The 22,812-nt window shown below is 42.6% G+C and overlaps 1 protein-coding gene across 3 annotated transcripts in view; it reads right to left on the bottom strand.

Moving 5' to 3' along the window:
• LOC133251611 (teneurin-2) overlaps positions 1-22,812 on the bottom strand; it is a 764,810-nt gene that overhangs the window by 334,692 nt on the left and 407,306 nt on the right. For all 3 annotated transcript variants that reach the window (XM_061424270.1, XM_061424271.1, XM_061424273.1), the window contains one exon: positions 9,031-9,265. In XM_061424270.1, coding sequence (XP_061280254.1) covers positions 9,031-9,265 — 235 coding nt within the window. The remainder of the gene's footprint in view (positions 1-9,030; positions 9,266-22,812) is intronic.

Below are 22,812 nucleotides of genomic sequence, written 5' to 3'. Positions count from 1 at the left end.
CCCCAGGGTCTCTCTTTCCAAGACATCACATGCAGTAAGTCCTCAGATCTGCCAAGGGTCTTAACACCAGACTAGAGAGATTAACTCATTGGGTTTTGGAGAAAGAGAGAAGAGGTCACTCAGGGTCAGCAAAAATGCAAAAGTTGAGCTGCACCAGCCTCTGAGCCATGGACTGAGTACCTCCTCTCAGATCGTTGGCAGCATTAAAGTGCATAATAAATGTAATGCAGTTGAATCACCCCGGAACCATCCCCCACGCCCCACCCCCGGTCTGTGGACAAACTGTCTTCCACAAAATTGGTCCCTCGTGCCAAAAAGGTTGGGGACCGCGGCACTAAGGTGACTAAGAAAGCACGAAGCTGGACACAAGACACCCACACAGCAGGGCCCTACTTTCAGACGGTTTTTATGTTTATTATCTCACTTTACTAAGCTGGCTTTCCCCAGGGTCCCACCAAATGCTTCAAAGTGCCTAATATCACCTTATGCTTTCTCATTCCCTATTCCTAAGTGTAGTGGAGAGGATCTGGGTTGATAAGAGATTTAAAAGGCACAAAGACTAAGTTCCCCATTTAAAATTCATATCTAAGCACATATCCATGCAAGAGGAAGAACATTTCCTACCTTCTTCCTAGAACCGGATTTTATATCCAGTCCTTCAAGTAATTGCAAAATAATAATAATAAGCTTTTAATTGTCATATCGTTGGTGTGCAACATCTTGACAGGAGGACTAATGTTGAGCAGTGGACTTAGGGATGTTCCAACCCAGCCGAAGCTTTTTAACAAATTGAAATAGAATTTTAGAACCATCTCACAAATACAAAAAGGAAGTGCTACTCATTCTCTTTTGAAATACAAGGCAGGCATGCACAGCTAAAACACTGAGGACAGAAATTGGAAGCACTTGCTGATTTCTCAAACAATTACTTTGAGCAAGAAAGGATTCTGTAAGGAATTAAAAACACATGATTTTGAAGCTGATTCTCCGTGGTTAATGTTGTCATAAAAATGGATTATTTGCATACAAGACTTAGGGAACAGTCTGAAACGTGTGGGTTTTGGAGGAGAAAAAACAGCTATATAAGAAAAAGTGCTTCAAGTTGTTTCAGCTCCCTTATCATCCAAAGGATGCAGTCCTAGCTGAGCACACTGGCTGAGTGCCTCATGATGGACTGCGATTCTGGGGACATAAGATCCCCAATCACGAAGGCAGGCCAAACCAAGACTAATAAATCAAAGGAAGCTTCAGAAAAGGTGCAGAGCCTACTGCCTCTGCCTGGGAGAACCACGAGTGCCTTATCTGGCTTCTGTGAAAAGAAAAAGATCATTGCGGAGCCAGAATTAGAAAAGCCTCGCGCGCTCCATCAAGTCTCTCCCATCTGAGCCAGATAAAATATCCTCTGGGGAGGCTTCAGGAAATGCCCCGAGGGAATGACAGTTGATATTAGCTGAATGGGTGAAAGAGCACAGACAGAGATGGAAATACTGGGTTTTTTTCAACTGTGAACTTAACCCAAGAGTCTGACATTTACACAGACTCAGGGCAGAGGCTTGCACTTCCAAGGCATGACCGCAAGGTGGCTTCAGTCTGTAATAGGGTCCCCATGGTCCAGGCTGCAGAGGGATGGCTTTTAAAAAACACAAAACATCTTTCTACCCAGAGGCTTTCCCGTGGTAACTCATAAGTAAGAAGTTCAAGTCCCCAGAGCTTTAATAAACTTAACAAGGCTTTAATTTTATAGCGGGAGACACATTTTAAAAGTTGAGCCCTCCTTGTAGACCTTTACCTTCAAGTATGTTTCCAAGTTTGCAAACCATGCCAAGAGCAGACTAGAGTGGTCTTAAATAAGACAATGCTTGTTTCTTTCTTAACGCACCTTGTAATTTGCACACGAGCCACAACATTTTATTTTCTTATTAATGGGTTTAGGTGTGTTTAACACTGCAAGCCATAAATAGCAAAGCAATGGATTAGACCAGGTTCTCTTTATTTTCCTGCCAATTGTTAGAAAGTGATGTGGGATATGGGGTACCCCTCCTTACTGGGTTTTTCTCTACCACTCACCAACACACCCCCAACTCCACCTCCCGCCTCTAACCAACCACCAACCCCTGTCTCCATCTGCCAAGGAAAAAAAAAAAAGACACAGTCTGGTTTTTCATTGGAGAGCATGCCTATTGAGCAGTTCAGTTATTGAGATTAATAAGCTGCCAGTTTCCAAGGAAGACTAAGAAAACTACAAAATTAAAGTGCACCGCAACGTGAAATGCTGCTGGTGGCCAGGCGGGATCACAGTGTCAAAAAGGCAAGGTAAAGCTATAAACTAAGGCTGAGTTTGAAAAGCTAACCTAAAGGTCTCATTAATTTCCATGTTGCCTCTGATGAGAATTTAGAGGGGGCATAATGTTTCGCAGTATGGAGAAATCATGCTGCCTACTGATCTGAAAAGTGCTAGAATGCATTTCATGCATTGGAGAAGGAAATGGCAACCCACTCCAGTGTTCTTGCCTGGAGAATCCCAGGGACGGGGAGCCTGGTGTGCTGCTATCTATGGGGTCGCACAGAGTCGGACACAACTGAAGCGACTGAGCAGCAGGAGCAGAATGCATTTGGTTCACCCAGAATGAATTCTAGTTTTACACCTCACTTCAAAACGTTAAAAAAAAATGGGGAGGGGGCAAACAGGTTACCTTGGTTTAATATTCTCAAGATCAAGCTTCTCAGGGATTCTGTCAGAAAATTAATCCTTAGGTAGAAAAATCAATCTGAGAACAAGTTGAGAAGAGTCTTCAGGTTCATCATGGTGGGGATGTTTCCACAAGCTCATTTCTTCTCCATGAAAACCTTATTTACTAAAGATCATTAGGCTTGATTCCCAAATATGCACTCCCCATAAAGCTTCCAGATGAGGCTAAAATTACTTGGTCTTGAAGATAAAAAATAGGTTTTCTGAAATGCTGATACCCAAATTAGATTCCTGGGATTCCCTGTGCCACTTGTCAAGCCCAACATGCTCCATTCTTGATCAGAGCACTTCCTGGGTGTTCATCACGACTTTCTGAGTGTCCCTACATGAACGATGACCAAATGGCCATACAGCATACTCAAGGCAGTGTGGCTTTCTCCTGCCAATCTGGCAAAGTCCTGTTTGGAAGATAAACCTCCTGCAAATCAAAGAGCTAAAAAAAAAGTAGCAGTGCCTTTTATTTCTGCAGCTTCAATTTACTCTTGCAGTTTATGATAGGCGGAGCATTAAACCTCTGAGCTCAGCTCACATGTATTCCATGCCGCTGCCACCATAGTCCTTTGAGGCTTCAGATTTACTATTCCGGGTGGCTGTCAGTCTTGCAGAGTTGAAGACAAGGGTCCCTTATATCTTGCCTAGCTTATGAATTTGTCAGTGACCAACTCTATGTCCAGTAACAGACTGGGATTCATCCCTCAGATCATTTCTTGCCTCACATCACTTATAATGCATTAACTTCATCATTTCCATGGCCTGGGTAAATTTTAATTGGATAATAAGTATCATTTTATTTTGTTTTGTTCTTCTAGTTTCAAAGACATTATCATGTGTTGGGAATACGGCATGTGGAGTCAGGTAGACCCAAATTTCAATCCCGGTCCTGCCACCTACTTATTTGGAGATGTGCAGGTAATTTCATCTTCTCAAGTCTCAGTTTCCATTTATTTAAAATAGGGATAAGTAACATATACTCAACAGAAGAGTTAAAGGGTTCAATGGGATCATGCCTGTAAAACTAAGTATTGAGCAAAAACTATTTGATAAAGTTGTTATTCACCGAACTATACAATCATGTAGAATAACTAAGTTGAACAAAATTTCTGGAGAGTTTGTTTTTTTTTTTTTTTTAAAGAGAAACATCAACTGCTGAGAACTTTGGATACAGTCAAAGTGAAAAGTGAAAGTCACTGTCGTGTCTGACTCTTTGTGACCTTGTGGATTATACAGTCCATGGAATTCTCTAGGCCAGAATACTGGAGTGGGTAGCCTTTCCCTTCTCCAGGGGATCTTCCCAACCCAGGGATCAAACCCAGGTCTCTAGCATTGCAGGCGGATTCTTTACCAGCTGAGCCACAAGGGAAGCCCAAGAAAACTGGAGTTGGATACACTAACTATGCTATTATTTGTAAATGGATGTGCTTTATGTTACATCTGTTATTTTAGAATCAAAATAAGTCTGGACAATAACAGCAACTCAATACTCTTTCTTGTTGCCTCAGAGATTTAAGAGGTGGAAAACTGAACTTGTTTTCTAAGTGACATCACTATTCACTCAGCCTCTTAAGTAAAAAAATCGGGTATTGTGCTCACGTCTGTCTAAGCTACATCCTGACATTCCAGCCATCATTAATTTTACTGATTCTACCTTTAGTACATTCCCCATAACTCTGGTCAGATTGGTAGGAGAAAGGCAGACAGCTCTGATTCTGCAGCTATGGGGACCCTAATGGAAACACCACCATTTTTCATCTTAACCATGACAGTATTCTCCAAATTGCATCCTCAGTCTTACTGTACCTCTCCCCAACCCCCTACCTATTAACCATAAGGCAGCTACCATAATTAAAAGCAAAACAAAACCATCTATGTATTATTTCAGCCTTCTGTTTAAAATGCTTCAGTGATCTTTCACTGTTTCGGGGGAGAGTCCAGAGTCTTTAAAGCAGCCCCAAACCATGCACTGTCCTGCCCTTGCCTGCCTTTCTAGTTTGCTTTCTCTTCCTGGAATCATAGCACTTCTTCTCCCACTGGATCATGGTTTTCACCAAGAACATTCTTTAAGTCTGCTGCTGCTACTGCTGCTGCTGCTAAGTCACTTTAGTCGTGTCCGACTCTGTGCGACCCCATAGACGGCAGCCTAATTAACACCTACTCATCCTTAGGGCTCAGCCTTTATGCCAATTTCTCCTGAGTCTGGCTTCTCTATACCTCTCATGGCACTTAATACATTTGTCATTGGAGGGTCACAGGCCTAATCTTTTGCTCGCATTCTGTCTACAGCCTAGAATCTACAAAAAGACAAGCACTTGCTTTTCTTCTTCTTCAATGCCTGGCATCTGGTTGGGTCTCATAGATGTTTCTCTAATGAGTAATGGATGACCATTTCAAAAAGTAACTTGAAAACTTGCTTGAGGATCTTGATGGCTACTCTGGTATTCTGGGGGCAAAAACAAACTCAGAGAGAAGTTTTGTTCTGCTTAGGGATTTTCTTTAGTGACCTGCTACCAGAGAGAGATTCCAAGAAAGAAGCTTGCTTCAGCAAAATGCACGACGGAAGGAAAGTTAGGTTCTTTCACTGAGCTACTTTTTACTACTTTAGACAAAGAGATGCTGACTTCAGAAACTCCCAAAGCAGCAGCTGGCCAGAAAGATTCCTGACCTTGTTGCTCTCAGAAGAAGAAGGAGGAGATAGGTGGTATCAACTCAGAATTACCCATGGACCTTGTTCTAAGACCTTCTGCAAGTAGGCTGAGAGAAAGATGGTTGAGGAGAGTGATTCTGTAGACCATCCTGTTTGCAAATAGTTCCTCTGCCCTGTGTTTTGTTTCTCTTGGCTTATATTATGGTTTACACATGAACTGATTGTTTTGGGTAGTACGCATTTATATGCATTTTTTATTTATATGGTTAACACTGATACAAAACTTTCCCTTATAAGCTTTTTTTGTCTTGTGTTATATTCCAAATTTGTACAGTGCTGTTTTCTGGCTATGCCTCCTTAACCAGCACCTTGATTCTACTTGTCATAGAACAAAAAATGGAAAAAGCACAGTCCAAGGAAGATCTAACATGCCTCATTAAGACTGATGGGAACATCAACAAGCAATGCAGGGGGCCAGGGCTCGTTCCTTGCTGGTCTAAAGAAACACCTTGGATTTGGCTTGGAGTCTCTCGGGTGGCAGAATGCCTACCCATCACCTTCCAGAGTTATGAAATTCTTCCATCATGCCCAGAAGTCTAGATTAATGAGATCGGGGGTGGTGAAGTTTTGTTTGTAAATTTCCATTGCACTTTCACAGTTGATGACTACATCATAATCAGCCTCCAGAATGTCTTGCCTTCAATGGTTCTCTCTCTCCGATATGGTTAATCAATCCTTATTTGATATGAAAGACATGAATGGGAATCCTAGTATGATATCATTACCCTAACTTAAGAGCTTCTGTTCCCTACATTTGCCTGGTGGGTAAGAAAATGACACCATTAAACTAACAATATTTCAGCATTGGAGTGAAATTGTTCACTTTTACAGTTTCCAAGACTACATGGAAAAATCACTGAAGAATGGGAACAAATGATGCCATAATCTTTGATTTTTTTTCTCCACTTATCTACTAGGTAAAACTCTTATTTATCCTTCCAAACCCAGCTCAAACAGCCCCTCAGCTGGAAAACTTTTCCTGAACATCCTGGAATAGTTAATTATGATGTCAGCTGTTCAACCACTGTAACTTACAGACTTTCTTTATTGTAAACACTGCATGATCTTTCTGTTTATGTGCCTATATCCTTTTTTAGGCTGTATGAGCTCTAAGGGAAGAATACACGTTTTAATCATAATCTCCCCAGTACCTAACATAGCACTTAGTATTTTCAAGAGACTCAGTAAATATTTGCTAATAAGAGACTGAATAAATAATATCTAAAAGAGAAACATAAAGTTCAACAATTCAATTCAAGACCAGGTGCACACCCAAATTCTATGTATTCAGTTCTATAGATAGAATTTCAAATACCTGGGTTTGATTTTAGTAATGGCCCTTCTCAAGGGACTTACATTCTCTAATTCTTGGCCCTTGAATGTACTGATCAGAGAACATCTGATACTGTTCTTGCCTTCTGATAGGATTTGGCTTGCTTCCTCTAAAAGCACTGAGCAACTCCAAACCTAGGAGAAATGCTAAGTATTCTAATAACCTGAAGAAGGACTCGACAGGTTGGAAGGCATGTTCTGGGAGAACTTCAGGAGAGCAGGAAGGGGATATGCTTGGTTTGCTGGTCCTCTCCCCCAGATCTTTTCAAGGGAAATATTTATTGCCAATCACATCAGAATGTGATGGGTGACAGCAGATACCCTCATGCAGTGCATGTGTTCCCATCACCAATAAGAGACTCTTTGTGCGGAGTGGACATTCTGATGGATCTTTCCCTGATGATGTGACAATCAAGGCAATAATTGTAGGTTTGTGATCAGATACCTCACCATCTTATGTGTAGAAACCACCAGAGTTCCATCCAAAGTCTCATAATTTACCATCTCACTGATGCTCTAGAATGCATGCAAGTTACGTTGACCCCAAATCTACATTCTGAAATTTTTAAATGGTGACAACAATGATTTCTTCCTACTTCACTGACGTGCTTCCAGGCTTCATTGAGACAGTGCATTTAAACCACTGATACTGGCATTTACAAAGTACACAATAGAAACTGTTCGGTATTGGTGATGCTAGTCCTCTTTTTCCCTTTTTCTCCTTCTTTTTCCCAATATCTACTACATTTCTTCTACCCTTTCTCCTCCTCCTCCGTCTTACCCACTGTGCATTGCCTCATGTCTAGTGACTATTAATATTTTTCAAATAATGGCTGTTAACGTGAAAACAGACTGACTAGCACCCCACAAACTCTATGGCAGTTCATAAATATAAGGAAGAAAAAAGAAAATCTTATCCAGTCTTAAAGACCACCACCAACTATGAAAATTGACTGAGTTAAGCCTGGTGGACTAGTTAGCTTTCAGCCTGGAACCCTTCCATAAAGCTACTTATTAGTGGGTTATTATATCAATGCAGATGTTTAAACCTATCTATTATATATAATATATACATATATTTTCTATTGAGTTTACTTATTATAAACCTCAGAGATTACAAAGGCATGGTTACAAATCACCTACACTGGTTAGAAAATAAAATGCATCAAAGTTTGAAGTGACTATAATGACAATGAGGTTCAACGTATCCAAGATCTTATTAATAATTAGAGATAAACAACATGAAATGCTATGGCTTGCATAATTATTGCCAGCTGCATGCAAAAAATTCACTGGCCATTACCGGAAAGATTACAGATTATTTTTTTTCTTTAAACCTAAGTTATTAAAGTTTAAAAACTATGTGAGAACTTTCTAAAGGTTCAATATGAATTAGCCCCATTCTCTATTTAGTCTCCATGGTTCTTCTGGGCTAGGAAACAGTGACCACTGAAGTACATACACCCTGAAAGTGCCTGGGGATGGAAAAACAAGAGCATTCCAGTATCTGGTCAACCCACTGCCAATTACACTGTAGCCTGCCACGCTGTGACCAATGCCCCTTCCTTCAGGTCGCCAAGGCAAGGGTGATTTTGGAAGACCAGAAGCAAAGGTGAGAAAAGGACAGCAGCAAACACAAAGCAAAGCCAGAGCTGGAGATCACTTTCCAACTCTTCCCTTTCAACATAAATGCTGCCCCTTTTTTCTTGTTTGTTTTTCTCTACATTGTTGTTTGCCCCTCAGGCATCAAGCTGTTAAAAAGTGTGTACAGGAGGGATTAAAGAGAGACTGCATGTTGGATGAAATATAAATTAAAATTATACTTCTGTCAGTCTGGAATTGGGGATTGTTTCTCAAGGTCTCCCCAAACACTTAATTTCAAATGAGTCTTCATTTATTACTTCAGGAAAGGCTAAATGCATAATTTATCAGCAGCTTTCAGTCAATATACCCTTATAAGCATGTTTCCCATGAGCCTTTGTGTAAAAATATGTTATGCTAATTCTATTAGTTGGGTACACAGGAGCTGTCGAAGAAAGTAAACATGCATTAAAAGGAGACACATGTGAACAAAAGAAATACCTATCAACCTGCTGTCCAGGGTGGAATTACCAAGGGAACAGCCAGAGCTGGTCAACTTATCCCACAACGTAGGCGGGGTTTTCACCCCACTATAGCTCTGCGCCACCCCGATGCTCTGCGAGGGTGAGGCAGGAAGGAGGCATGTGTGATCACGATGGGGACTTACCGAGTCTCCAGCGGCACGTTGCTGTTCAGCACCCAGCTGTCCTGAAGCTGAACGGACTCAGGAGTGGTGGCCAGGTCATTGGGTGCGGGAGCTGGGGCGTGGATCTGACTCCGCCGGTTGGTCAGCGAGTTCCTGTTGAGGGAGTTGGCGGACGAGTGGTGATGGGACAGCGTGTGGTTGTGCGGGGGTGGCAGAGGGGGCCTCAGAGTCGACTGGCTGTGGTGGTTTGGAGGGCCTGGGAAAAGAGGAAGGAGAAATGGCAGTCAGGGGCTGCTGGCCACCGCGGCGAACACACTATCTGGAACCAAAGCCTTGATATTGACAAGTGCTGAACATCACCCATTGGAAACTCAGGTAAGACTACATCAAGCATCCCAGGGTCAGTTACTAATAAACAGTATGCCTTGATTTGCCTTTAGGTAATTGCACTCATCTCACACACTAGTAAAGTAATGCTCAAAATTCTCCAAGCCAGGCTTCAGCAATACGTGAACCATGAACTTCCAGATGTTCAAGCTGGTTTTAGAAAAGGCAGAGGAACCAGAGATCAAATTGCCAACATCCGCTGGATCATGGAAAAAGCAAGAGAGTTCCAGAAAAACATCTATATCTGCTTTATTGACTATGCCAAAGCCTTTGACTGTGTGGATCACAATAAACTGGAAAATTCTTCAAGAGATGGGAATACCAGACCACTTGACCTGCCTCTTGAGAAATCTGTATGCAGGTCAGGAAGCAAAAGTTAGAACTGGACATGGAACAACAGACTGGTTCCAAATAGGAAAAGGAGTACCTCAAGGCTGTATATTGTCACCCTGCTTATTTAACTTATATGCAGAGTACATTATGAGAAACGTTGGGCTGCAAGAAGCACAAGCTGGAATCAAGATTGCGGGAGAAATATCAATAACATCAGATATATAGATGACACCACCCTTATGGCAGAGAGTGAAGAGGAACTAAAGAGCCTCTTGATGAAAGTGAAAGTGGAGAGTGAAAAAGTTGGCTTAAAGCTCAACATTCAGAAAACGAAGATCATGGCATCTGGTCCCATCACTTCATGGAAAATAGATGGGGAAACAGTGGAAATAGTGTCAGACTTTATTTTTTGGGGCTCCAAAATCACTACAGATGGTGACTTCAGCCATGAAATTAAAAGACGCTTACTCCTTGGAAGGAAAGTTATGACCAACCTAGATAGCATATTGAAGAGCAGAGACATTACTTTGCCAACAAAGGTCCATATAATCAAGGCTACGGTTTTTCCTGTGGTCATGTATGGATGTGAGAGTTGGACTGGGAAGAAGGCTGAGCGCCAAAGAATTGATGCTTTTGAACTGTGGTGTTGGAGAAGACTCTTGAGAGTCCCTTGGACTGCAAGGAGATCCAACCAGTCCATTCTAAAGGAGATCAGCCCTGGGATTTCTTTGGAAGGAATGATGCTAAAGCTGAAATTCCAGTACTTTGGCCACCTCATGTGAAGAGTTGACTCATTGGAAAAGACTCTGATGCTGGGAGGGATTGGGGGCAGGAGGAGAAGGGGACGACAGAGGATGAGGTGGCTGGATGGCATCACTGACTTGATGGACGTGAGTCTGAGTGAACTCCGGGAGTTGGTGATGGACAGGGAGGCCTGGCGTGCTGCAATTCATGCGGTCGCGAAGAGTCGGACACGACTGAGCGACTGAACTGAACCGAGGCATCAAATGATGCATGAGAAGCTAGGTTAGCAAAACCAGGCTGGTGAGGGCTGACCAGTGGGAATTATTTGAAACTTCTTAATTCTACAAGGAAAGTCATGTGACATTCAAGGTTGACCACTGTTGTAACAAGTTCCCAGCCCATTTCCTGGTAAGCCAGGATACTCCATACATTCTTTAAACAATGTCCACAATGGGGGGAGGGGTGGGCTTCCCTGGTGGTCCAGCATTAGGGCTCCACACTCCCACTGCAGGGTGCATGGGTTCGATCCTTGGTTGGGGAACTCCTACATGTTGTGAAGCATGGCCAAAATACAGATAAAAAGAAATAATGGTATGGTATCTTTCTGAAGGTATAAGAATATGGCATACTGGAAGTCAGGGAGTAGCAAGTTTAAACACCTATCAGGGGCCAGGCAGGAAAGTGAAGTGGATTGAGGTGAACGGGAGCAGGTAGGGAACAGCCTTCACTCAGATCAAGGCTCACGTGGCTATTTAGGGGTTAGAGATCAAGGCAACTGATCCTCCAATTTTTCTAGGAAAGCTGAAGATCTGGACTTTTAGTTTTTTAAAAAATGTTGACAATGAAAATATATATGCGTGTGTTTTGGGTATGTGTATTTATATATATACCCACATATGTATGTATACACACACACATATATATTTTTATATATACACACACACACATATATATACACATATGATTACATATGACTTCCCTGGTGGCTCAGATGGTAAAGAATCCGCCTGCAATGCGGGAAACCCTGGTTCGATCCCTGGGTCAGGAAGATCCCCCGGAGAAGGGAATGGCAACCCACTCCAGTATTCTTGCCTGGAGAATTTCATGGGCAGAGGAGCCTGGAGGGCTACAGTCCATGGGGGTCTCAAAGAGTCGGACACAACTGAGCGACTAACACTTTCACGTTTATATACAATCACATGTATATATGTATACCTTTTTAAAAATGAGAGTCAATGAAACACACCTATGAGCTCACTCAGATCAGGGGCTTGATAACATCTGTCCTCTGAGAGATGAACCCTGAGGACTCGGTCTCTGGAGAAGGTCAGGGTTGATGTTTTCAAACCGTGACCCTTACTCAAAATTGCATCCTAGTTTCTGATCTTGAAATCCTCCATCCTTGCAGGAAAAACACACAAAGGACAACCACACCCCTCTACATATTCGCCTGTAAATATGACCAAGGATGACAGTCCCATCCACGGTTTTCCTGGCAATCCGTTCTCCATCTACAAAGTGAAATATTTTAAGCGTAATGAAAATGAAAGCAGTTCACTATGCAATGCAAGCCTATAATTTGGTTTTAATGGCTGCTGAAACATGACTTTTAATTTGTGTCCTTTGAGAAAGTTTATTTTTTGAAGCCTCCAGTCGGGCTTGGCAGCCCACCAGGTGACTGCCGAGCCTTGTCATTTTGGCCCCTGCCAACTTTGAAAATCCTCAGCCCCTGCTGTCCTGGCTCTAAGAAGTTGGCTCAAGTCATTTAAACAAGCAATTTGACACAAATTTCAACTACTTGTCTCCTTATGTGGCCAGGCTACATCTCCAAAAGGTGTAATCTACATTCCATGGCTCCTGGGAAGCTTGCAGAAACGTTCCGAGAGAAAGGCAACATGTCAAGAAGATACTAGGTTTGGGGAGCATCGTGACCATTGCAAACAGGAAAGAAAAATGCAGAGGAAAGTGGTTCCTCGAAGTTTGTGTCTCTGGGCTGAAATTACTTGGGTGATTTTTTTGGGGGTGGGGGGGGGGTTGTGGGACAAATAAAACTAAAACTAAAACCCAGTGGGAAATGCCACCATACCGTTGTATAGATTTTTAAATTGCGTCCTCCAAATGAACCTGTTAATTCGTATTTTCCATTCTGCACCACTGACATTTTAAATATAACTTTGAAGGAGTTTCATTGCTATAGCAGGCTATTATATTTTCTGGCATTGTTGTCTGTCTTGCAATGTATTATTATATAGTTATTTAGCATTTGTCTGTCTTGTATTAGTGGAAAGAGGGGAGAAAAGGGGGTGAAATGATGTAATAATGATCCTTCAGAGATGCTATCTAAGCCCCTCACACAAGGTTAATGAATTCTCATGCCTTTCTTTCTCCCCCTCTCAACTCCCATCCAAGTGGTGTCATTATTCTCCATTAGTTAGGTAATTATGAGCCTTGCCTCGGGAAGGCGAGATGAATCAGAGCACAAGCGAGAACCCACCCTCCCCAGCCCCAAGCCCTAACTTTGCATCTCCCTCAGCCCTCAGCCCCCACCCTCCAGCTCTCCAGCTACACCCTCCCAAAGTACAAAGAGGCTGTGTGAGGGATTTCATTCACTAAATGGGACACCAGGCCCCTCCTGCTTCTGGTCTGTTCACCCTGAGCTGAGCCTTCTCTGCCTGCTCCAGCTTGGGTGGTCTTTTCCTGTCCATCAGTGTTCCCTGTGGGTGGAATTCCTGTGGTTGTCTTCCTGTGGACACAGCTGGTGGTGGTGCCCACGGGGGAGCGGCGCTTCCACCTGGGTGTTGAGTGGTTTGTTTCCAAAAGATGGAGGGTGAGTTTTCCAGTTTTCCAGACAGGTCAAATTCTCCATTTCTCCTTAAGAGAAGGCCTAGGGCATCATCGCGGGGGGCGGGTGGGGGAGTTGAGGGATGGAGAAGGACGAAAAGGAGAAGATAAACAAATACTCAACTCTCCACTCACCCGGCCCTCCTGTAAAGCAGCAAGCTCTTTGCATAAAATCAAATGACCCATTGCAACAACAGCGTAGCGGTCCCCCATCCTCTGTATTGAAGGATGCTCACCTTACACTGTTGCTCATTTCCACTGTGACACTGGTCATATTTGCTCATTTATCTATCTATTCAAAACTCAAACTTTTGAACTAGGTGCAGGAGCTAGAAGGAAAAGACACTGACAAGAGAGGCAAATGCTATCACTGGGGATAAACAGAACTGGTGCAGGAGCATTTGCAGGGGGCACTGAGCCAGTGGTTAGGAGACAATATCTGAAGAACTGGGTTCAAGGATCAAGTCTGCCCACTTTTGAGTTATGGGAACTTAGGCCTCAGGCTTCATTTCTCTAATTATCAACATCCTTATCTGTCAAATGATGAAAACAGCAGTAACTACCCATAAGGTTGCTGTGAAAGGTAGGGAGGAAGGTGACTGCAAAGGGCTAAACACGCTACCTGATGGCTGGCAAGTTCCCCCCAAACTGCGTGCATGGACCACTGCTTGGTTCTGGGGGACAGAAGGATGGATAAAGGAGTAACTGCAGCTCTCAAGAAGCCCAGATTTAAGCAGAAAGAGTACGCTCAGAGTTCATCTCCCAAGGGCAGGAGTCACAAACTGGCAGACCCCAAGCTGACTATTACCAAAAATTCAAGGTGAAGACTGTACATAGGGTTCCAGACTTCTGACTTCTCTTGGAAACAAATTAAAGATATCGAGTCTGTATTCCCTCATGGCAACAACTGGATGGAGCCCAGCACCATTGGGTGGTTTTGCTTGTTTGCTTCTGTCATCAACCTGAACAACCCCTGTTACCTTCACCTGGTCAGATGTAGCCTTTGTATTACGGGCTGGTAGACATTTACGCTTTTGGACTGCTGCCTGAACTCAGGGTTCCTTAGCATTCTGTGTGGGTCACGTGTCTCTCATATAACAACACTTCTGCTACACTGAATGATCTCAAGCACTTTTTGTGTTTGTTTTTGTCACAGTCATCCAATATGTTTGCTGGATGTGACGGTTTTCTATTTCAAAAAATGCACACAATGGCAAGCAACATGCCTTACTGCTTTCTAGGAAGTGAAATGACATAAAAGAGTCATTCTCTAAGGCAAGTGTTGTCTTCAGTCTATGGTGAAACAAAGATGAATATCTCAGCTTGATGAAGGAAGCTTCCTTCATGTCCACTCTGAGTGCCACACATTTATTGGGCTTAATTCATGTGCATCGTATTAATGGCTCTTCTATTACATAAATCTGAAATCACACAGTAATGTAATTGAGGCATGAATAACTATGTAGCATAAACACTTACATGGTATCAACCTAATAAGTATGCTATTAGCAGCAAAAGGCAGTTGTCATTAAAATTACTGTGCTAACCTATTATACTGCACCTGATTTATCCTGAAGTCAGAAACCTGGAATTTGTTTTTAGGTGCTGTGCAGCTTTTAGTCCTAGGAAGAAGGAGCTATATATCGGTCCTTTGTTAAAAGCTAGGGCGGGACAGATAGGAATCCGAGCAAAGATAAGTTAATTCACGGAGAAGGTGCTTCCTGTAGATTTTAAAATGAAGTGCTTGAATGAACACTTAACTTGAACTGTTTGCTTATTTGGATTGTTTGCTTGAACGGTCTAGGCGTCTGAGGTTTTAGATGTGCTGTGGGACAGCTGCCAGCAATTCTGTTCCTGAAAGAGATGCTGTTCACATATTCTGTCCTTCCTAAATGCCAACTGGTTAACGGTGGAGTCTTAAAAATAAAGCAGGACTTCTTGATCAGGTCACAATATCAATTCCAACATAGTTGTCTGGGATTACAAAATTTTAGAGTATCAACTCTTTTTGTAGAAAAATTTTTTATGGAAGTACAGTTGAATTATAATATCACCTAAGTTTCAGGTATACAGCACAGCAATTCAGTTATATACACAACTTTTCCCTTAAAAGTTATTTTGGAATACCAAGTATGGTTCCCCGTGCTATACAGTAGGTCTTTGGTGGATTTATGGTAATGTGTATATATTAATTCAAGTCTCCTAATTTATCCCTCCCCTACTGCTCTTCCCCTTCGGTAACCATAAGTTTGTTTTCTGTGTATGTGAGTCTCTTTCTGTTTTGGAAATGTTTGTATCTTTTTTTTTCCTTCAACCTATAAGCAATATAGTATAATAATTGTCTTTCTCTGGTTTACTCTACCTAGTACGATAACCTCTAGGTCCATCCATTTTGCCGCAAATGGCATTATTTCATTACTTTTTATGACTGAGTAATAGTCCACTGTATATACATATACACATACATATTAATACACACTGGAGTTTCATCACCCAGAAACTCCAGTCTGTCAACATTATCCCCACTTCCAGCATATTCTAGCTATTCTAGCATAATTGCTGTCAAGAAGGAACTTGCTTCAAAGATGAGGTTCAGGAGGCAGAGAGTTTGTGGTTAATTCATTATCCACAAATAAATAAATTAGGAGGGATAAATTAGGAAGCTGAGATTAACATATACACCTTCACTATATATAAAATAGATAATGAGTATCACTCATTCTTGAAGATGGCATGCTAATTGTTGATCTTTAAAAATTACATATATATATGTGTGTATATATATATATATACACACACACATACACCCACGCACACATACACACATACACAAATACACTGGAGTCAACTTATGTGTTGACTAGATGAGTGGTGCTCAAATAGCATGTGGAAACCAGCAACGCCCACATTTTAAAGAATGTGTCAAGAAAGCATTTTCTATGGAGCTAAGGAAGTAAATTCACAATAACTGGCTATTGTTGTACTTTTCCTAAATAAACAGCTGGGGGAGGTATTCAGGCTGGGTCTTCCTTTGCCAGGCAGGGTGTTGATGGCAGTGGGAGGGCAGGGATGAACTCAGATAGCCTTGACTTGCCCACACCAATTATTCCTGGCGATTAAAAATGATGAGGAAATGTGTGAAAGAAAAAACAAAAGTAGAGGCCTGCCTAGCTGCCAACGATTTACTCATTCTTGGAGCTGACAAGCCAGTTGTCGGCCTTTAAAAATTTTAACCCTTCAGCCCCCAAGATAATGAATTAACCACAAACTCTCTGCATTCTGAACCTCATCTTTGGAGCAAGTTCCACCTTGACAGCAATTTGAATATGTTGGAAGTGGAGATAATGTTGACAAAGACTCTGGAGTTTCTGGGTGATGAAAACTGGCACCAGGAAACCCTGTTCAATTTTAACCTTGAATGGGCGCCAGAGGGAATCGGAGGTGAGCATTTCCAAGCCTCAGGTTAGAACTAAGGAGAGTGGAGGCTATTGCAGACGGCCAGGCTGGTGGTAAGCTGTGAACCCCTGTTTGGCCACTTATTAGCTATGTGATCCCTGGAAAGTTACGTATTTTTTTCTGAGTTTGTTTCTTCATCTGTAAGATGGGTATAGTCATTTTATTTCTTTCATATAATTGCTAGGATAATCAAATAAGAATATTTGTAGGGAGCCTAGCACAATTCTTGGCACTTTAGTAAGCTATCAATACATATCATTTTCTTTGCAATTAATAATACCAATAATAGTAATAACAGTGATAGCAACCATGGTTCTGGCGAAAGTGATGAGTACCTCTTGAGGCACTCCAGTTTTCCTAGCTGTTTTAGGCAGCAGCTTTCACAGTGAAGTATCAAATCAACATGTGGAGGCAAAATTACCATCCTCAGATCCCCTCTACCTTCAGATTCTGTCTGCAGAAGGGCACAGGGACTAAGTGACAAAGCGGGACATTAATACAGGCGGTCTCAGGAGTATCTCTCTAAAAGCCTGCAGCAGTGGAACCTGGGATTCAGAGCTCTCTCATTTCCATAAACAAAACAATGGTCATGATGACAAACCAATAATATTGACAACAGATGCTATGAATTAAGCTCTCTCTGTGTGTCTGATCCCACACTAAGGGCTGCATTTCAGTTATTTCAGAGTATTTCCACTCCCTTCTATGGGATAGGTTCTCTTATCATCTCCATTTTACAGACCCAGAAAGTTAGGCTCAGAGAGGTTAAGTAGTATGCTACTGGTCACACAGCTCAGTAAGCAATAAAGCTGGTGTTGATCCCAGGGTCTCCTCCTCACTTTGCCCCACGCAGAGGAGTACAAGGTTCTAGAAAGCATGCTCACAGGGAGGGAATGAGGACCCTCCCCAGTTTGCTCAGGACCCTGCAAATCCCCGCCTGTCACATGGGTTCGATTCCCTAACAGAGAAAGTGTCAAACTACTTTGGGCTTCCCTGGGGGCTCAGATGGTAAAGAATCTGCCTGCAATGTGGGAGACCTGGGTTCCATCCCTGGGTTGGGAAGATCCCCTGCAGAGGAAAGTGGCAACTCATTCCAGTGTTCCTGCCTGAAGAATTTCATTGACAGAGGAGCCTGGTGGGCTATGGTCCATGGGGTCACAAGAGTCGGACATGACTGACTAACACGCACACACACTGCAAATACAGAGGAAAACTGGCTTGCTGTACTCTTTTACACATTGCTTAAATCGCAGAACCAGATCTCGTGAGAAAGTGGAGGGAATCTCCCCCTCACAGTATGGCTTGAATCAAGAGAAATAGGCCAGAACAGCCAAACTGCAGAGCGGTCTCTTTTCTGCGCCTCTCCAAAGGGCCCTCCCCGCACTGCATCCCTGGCTCCCATAACCAGTGGCGGGAGGGATGAGCAGCAATTAGGTCTGCTGGAGGCGGAAACAAGGGCACGCTGGGCCCGGCCTGTCCTGCTGGCTCTGATTGGAGGGCCTCTGCCAACAGCCCAAGGATGAGGCAGACGGAGGTTGATCCAGATTCAGCTTCCTCCTCCGTTTGGAGAGAGGCTTACTTACCTGCCTGTAAGTACTGGACATTCAGCGAGCTCCCTCCTTCCCTTAACATCTACTGAATGACCTGTCTCCTAAAGAACAGACTCTTTATTTTTTATTATTGACCCACTGATGGTATTGCTGGCATGTGGGATGGGTGACTTGTCTGTATTATTTCTTATATCTAACTGTGCTATTGTCAGGCTATTTCTCTGCATGTCAGAATAGAGGAGAAAAGAAAGAATACAAGGTGAAGGAGAAGCCAAGTTATGGCCTCTTTCTCATCTCCCAGAGGGCCTCCCTGGCCAGGGCCTCTCAGTCTGCGTTGCACGGTCCTGGAGCCAGGAGGCTGGCCTTCCTGGAAGACCCCATTCAGCCTGACCGGAGCACCAGAGGAGGAAAGGACAGTACTCACTCATAAGGAGTGATTTGTACTTTACTTGCTTACACAAAATGTATGACCTCAGAGAAAAAGCATTCCAGGCACCTTTATGATGATACTCACAAGGCAGACGTGTTGTCAGATTTACCTACATTCATAAACAGCTAGGGTTCAGAGGGACATCTTAGCTCATCTAAGGACAAGCGTTTGCATTTAATAAGCCCCACCTGTGTGATAAGCACTCCATATATTTCGCCTTATTTAAAACTTATAATACTCTACTCAATATTCTGTGATAACCCAGATGAGAAGAGAATCTGTAAAAGAGAGAAAATAAGTATGCATAACTGAATCACTTTGTTGTACACCTGAAACTAACCCAGCATTGCAAATAAACTCTACTCCAGTGAAATCAAAATAAAAAAAAATTGAAGAAAAATTTATAACAACATTCAGAATAGATATTGTTGTCCATTTCAAAGAGGAGGAAATGGAGGGGCAGGGAGGTTACGTGATACAGGCTTCCTTTTGTACATTTCACATTTAACCACAGTATATCCGGGCCCCTTTCCAGTGCACCATCGCTTTCATCACCCTTGGCAAAAAGCTTTGGATGATTTTTGGACCCTCCTGTGTTCTGCACGAGACTGTGAGCTCCTCCAACACCAGGAGCCTACCTCTCTTGTTTGTATATCCCCAGCACAAGGCTACAGCACCTGGCATGGAAGTGGCACAGAATGAATGAATGAACAAATGAACTGATGCCCCTGGAGGGTTCTGTTTGGTGAGCCTCAGCTCAGAGGAATCACAGTAGACTTATGCCCCTGTTCCTTGAGCATTCCAGTTACTCCCCTAATTCTCACTGCCTCAGAAGGTCCTTTAACAGGGAGATGGGCAGACACAGGGGAGAGGTGACTTCCATCCCCTCTATTTTTATGTTTGGTCCTGGCTCTGCCTGACCTCCTACTCGTTTAATTGTTATTAATGACAACTTAACTGAGCTATAATAAAATTCAGTCCTTAAAGTGCACATTTTAGTATTTTAAAAGTATATTCACCGAGATGTACAACCATCACTACTGTTTGAGGACATTTCTGTCACCCCCACTCCCCACAAGGAAACCCCATACCCACTTGCAGGTGCTGTCCAATTGCTCCTGTTTCTTTCTGTTTCCATGAATCTGCCTATTCTGGACATTGCATATAAAGGGTGATCCCCTCCGGGATTTTATAATCACGTTGTCTGTCTGCTGCGGAGCCCCGCTTGAACAAAGTTAGACTTCAGATGGGGAGGTGAGCACTTCATACCACTTAGAAAACATCTTTCTCAGGCAACCCGAAGCCAGTCCTTCACAGGTGCTTTTGGGCTGCTGTTGATATTTTTCCGGTGGAGATTGTTAGGTGATGGCCATTTGAGAGCCAATTGTGTACTTGAGGGTCTGAGGGGGATCCTGGAATTTGTTGCAGTGCTTCAGGCATGGCTGTAATCACAGCAGAGGGCCATTTCTGCTCAGCTAAAACCCAGCCGTGCACAGGCAGGAACTCTTGACGGCAGAGAAGGAAGAGAGAGGGAACTCTTGCATCGGGTGCCAAGCCAGCAGCTACCCTTGAATTACGAGCTTCAGGTCGCTTGTTGGTTTGGGACTGTCCTGCCCCAGGTGGGCAAGTTCTCACCTCTGGTGGGTCGGAAAGGGATTTTAATCCTAAGTGCCACATTATTTTTACCATACCCTTCCCTATATTCACTCCTTATTTTCTTATTTTTCTCACTCCTTGCTTTCTTAAATCATCAGGAAAGTATCACTTGAGATCAGTGTCAACTCCATTAGCTCTTTCCAAGTGACAAAGACAAAAAAAAAAAAAAAAAACCACTTGAAATATCTGAGAGAAATCCTTCTAAAGAGAAGATTTTATTGCAAAGTTACATCTGAGCAGTGCCTATCTGAGCATTTCAATAAATCTACATTACCCTAGGTATTTTGGCATCCTCTGGGAGAGGAAAGCCTATCAGTGAAAAGTAATGATTTTGGGTTTTTCAATTGCCCTAAGGATCTTGACAATGCTATTAAGACCCATGCTCTCCCAGTCGAGAAGTTTAGGAGTGAAATTATTAATACGCCCAGACGTTATGTTGATTGTTGCGCTGTAGCAGAAAATACTCTCTCTTATTTGAGCTGCATTATCACTTTCCCAAGCAGAGAATTGCATCAGAAATTTAAACTCCTCTCATTCCAGCTCATCGCATAGCTTTTCAAGGTCTTATTGTAAAATAGGTTGGGCATAATTTGGATATTTCCCTACCCATGAAAGATAATATGTTTTTCAAAGACTGGACTTCTTTCTTTTTTTTTTTTGAAAAATAAAAATCACAGTGGAATTTTCTTCCATCAAGATGTCATACTTTAGCTTTTAAACTAGGTTTTCCTTGCGGTGTATTTCATTCTTTTTTTGTTTCTTTGAGATGGTCACAATTCTTTTCCCAGAACATAGGAAGGGAATCAAAACAAAGATAAAATCTGATTTTGATGTCAGATTGAGCCTCTGATTAACAGAATGACGGGAACATGCTCTGGTCGACACCATTCATTAACACCAAGAATGACTGAAGCACACCAGTTAAATGGCAACGACAGGATAAAGGTTCCTAGCACATTTTCACTTCAAAGCTCAGCAGAATTATTTACTCTCTGGGTGACCTTTTCCCCAAATCTCTCATGGTATGAGCCTTATAAGGCAAGAGAACAAAAGTTTCTCCAAACTATGTAAACAGAAGTCCGCTGAATGTCAGACCTTGAACTTTGTGCGTCTGATTTCCTGTCAAGTGACAGTGGACATGATGGGATATATAGGGTATATTGCTGGGGATGTTTTCAGGTCTGCCTTCCAGATAAACAAACACGGACACACACACAAGCACATAATCATGCCGGAGAAACAAATATCCGAGAGCTTTCTGAAGAAGCATACCCCTCCCAGGATGTAGTGGTTCACAAGCATGAACATGTACCCCTCGGTCTGATGCAAGAGTCTCAGGATGCAAACAACTTTCAGAAAACACGGGGACCAACAGGAGGCCAGTGTGCTCTGCAGATCTCCGTTTTGTTGGGGAGGAGGTGTCCATGACATGAGAATCACCATCTCCCACTGTGCCCCTTTGGCAAACAGAATTTCCTCTTAGCCACACTTTAGTATGCTATTTCCAGGACTTTTCCACAGCCTTCTCAACACTGATTTCTCCGGTTTTCCCTGGGTGACTTCTGAGTTCAAGAATCAGAGTTATGAAGTAGGTAACCTGTCCACGCCTCTGTTTCCCATCCATAAAAGATAGTTAATAACCATTTCCATTTGGTGAAGAGAGTTAAATGAGATAGTACGCTCAAAATGCAAAGAAAATGCATCATGAATAGGAAGTACTTAGGAAATGTCAGTATTTATTTCTATCTTATCAGGTTAATTCTTTCTAGAGATGACGGAGAAAGGCGTGAAATAGATCCTGTGATCCTGAGATTATTTCAATGACTTGGAAAATTTCCTGTTGCCAGATATTGTTGAAGTAAATGGCACCTTTACGAATAAGGGACTCTTATCTAAAAATGATACAAATGAACCTGTTTAAAAAACAGAAATAGATTCACGGATATAGAAACAAATTTTTGTTACCAAAGGGGAAAGAGGGAGAGGGATAAATTAGGAGTTTTGGATTAACAGATACATACTACTATACATAAAAGAACAAGGACCCTTTGTAGAGCATAGGGAATTATATTCAATATCTTGTAATAAACTGTAATGGAAAAAAATCAGAAAAAGAACTGATATACACACATATGTATACATGTATCACAATATCTGTGTGTACATGCTAAGTCACTGCAGTTATGTCCACCTCTGTATGACCCCATGGACTGTAGCCTGCCAGGCTCCTCTATCCGGGATTCTCCAGGCAAGAGTACTGAACTGAGTAACCACTCCCCCGCTCCAGGGGATCTTCCCGACTCAGGGACTGAACCCACATCTCTCACATGTCCTGCATTGGCAGCCAGGTTCTTTACCACTTGCGCCACCTGGGAAGACCGTATCTATATCTGTATGTATATATGT

The sequence above is a fragment of the Bos javanicus genome, chromosome 7 (assembly GCF_032452875.1).
Source record: "Bos javanicus breed banteng chromosome 7, ARS-OSU_banteng_1.0, whole genome shotgun sequence".
NCBI lineage: Eukaryota > Metazoa > Chordata > Mammalia > Artiodactyla > Bovidae > Bos > Bos javanicus.
Note: the sequence above shows the minus strand (reverse complement) of the source record. Positions and strands in the feature narration are given on the sequence as shown.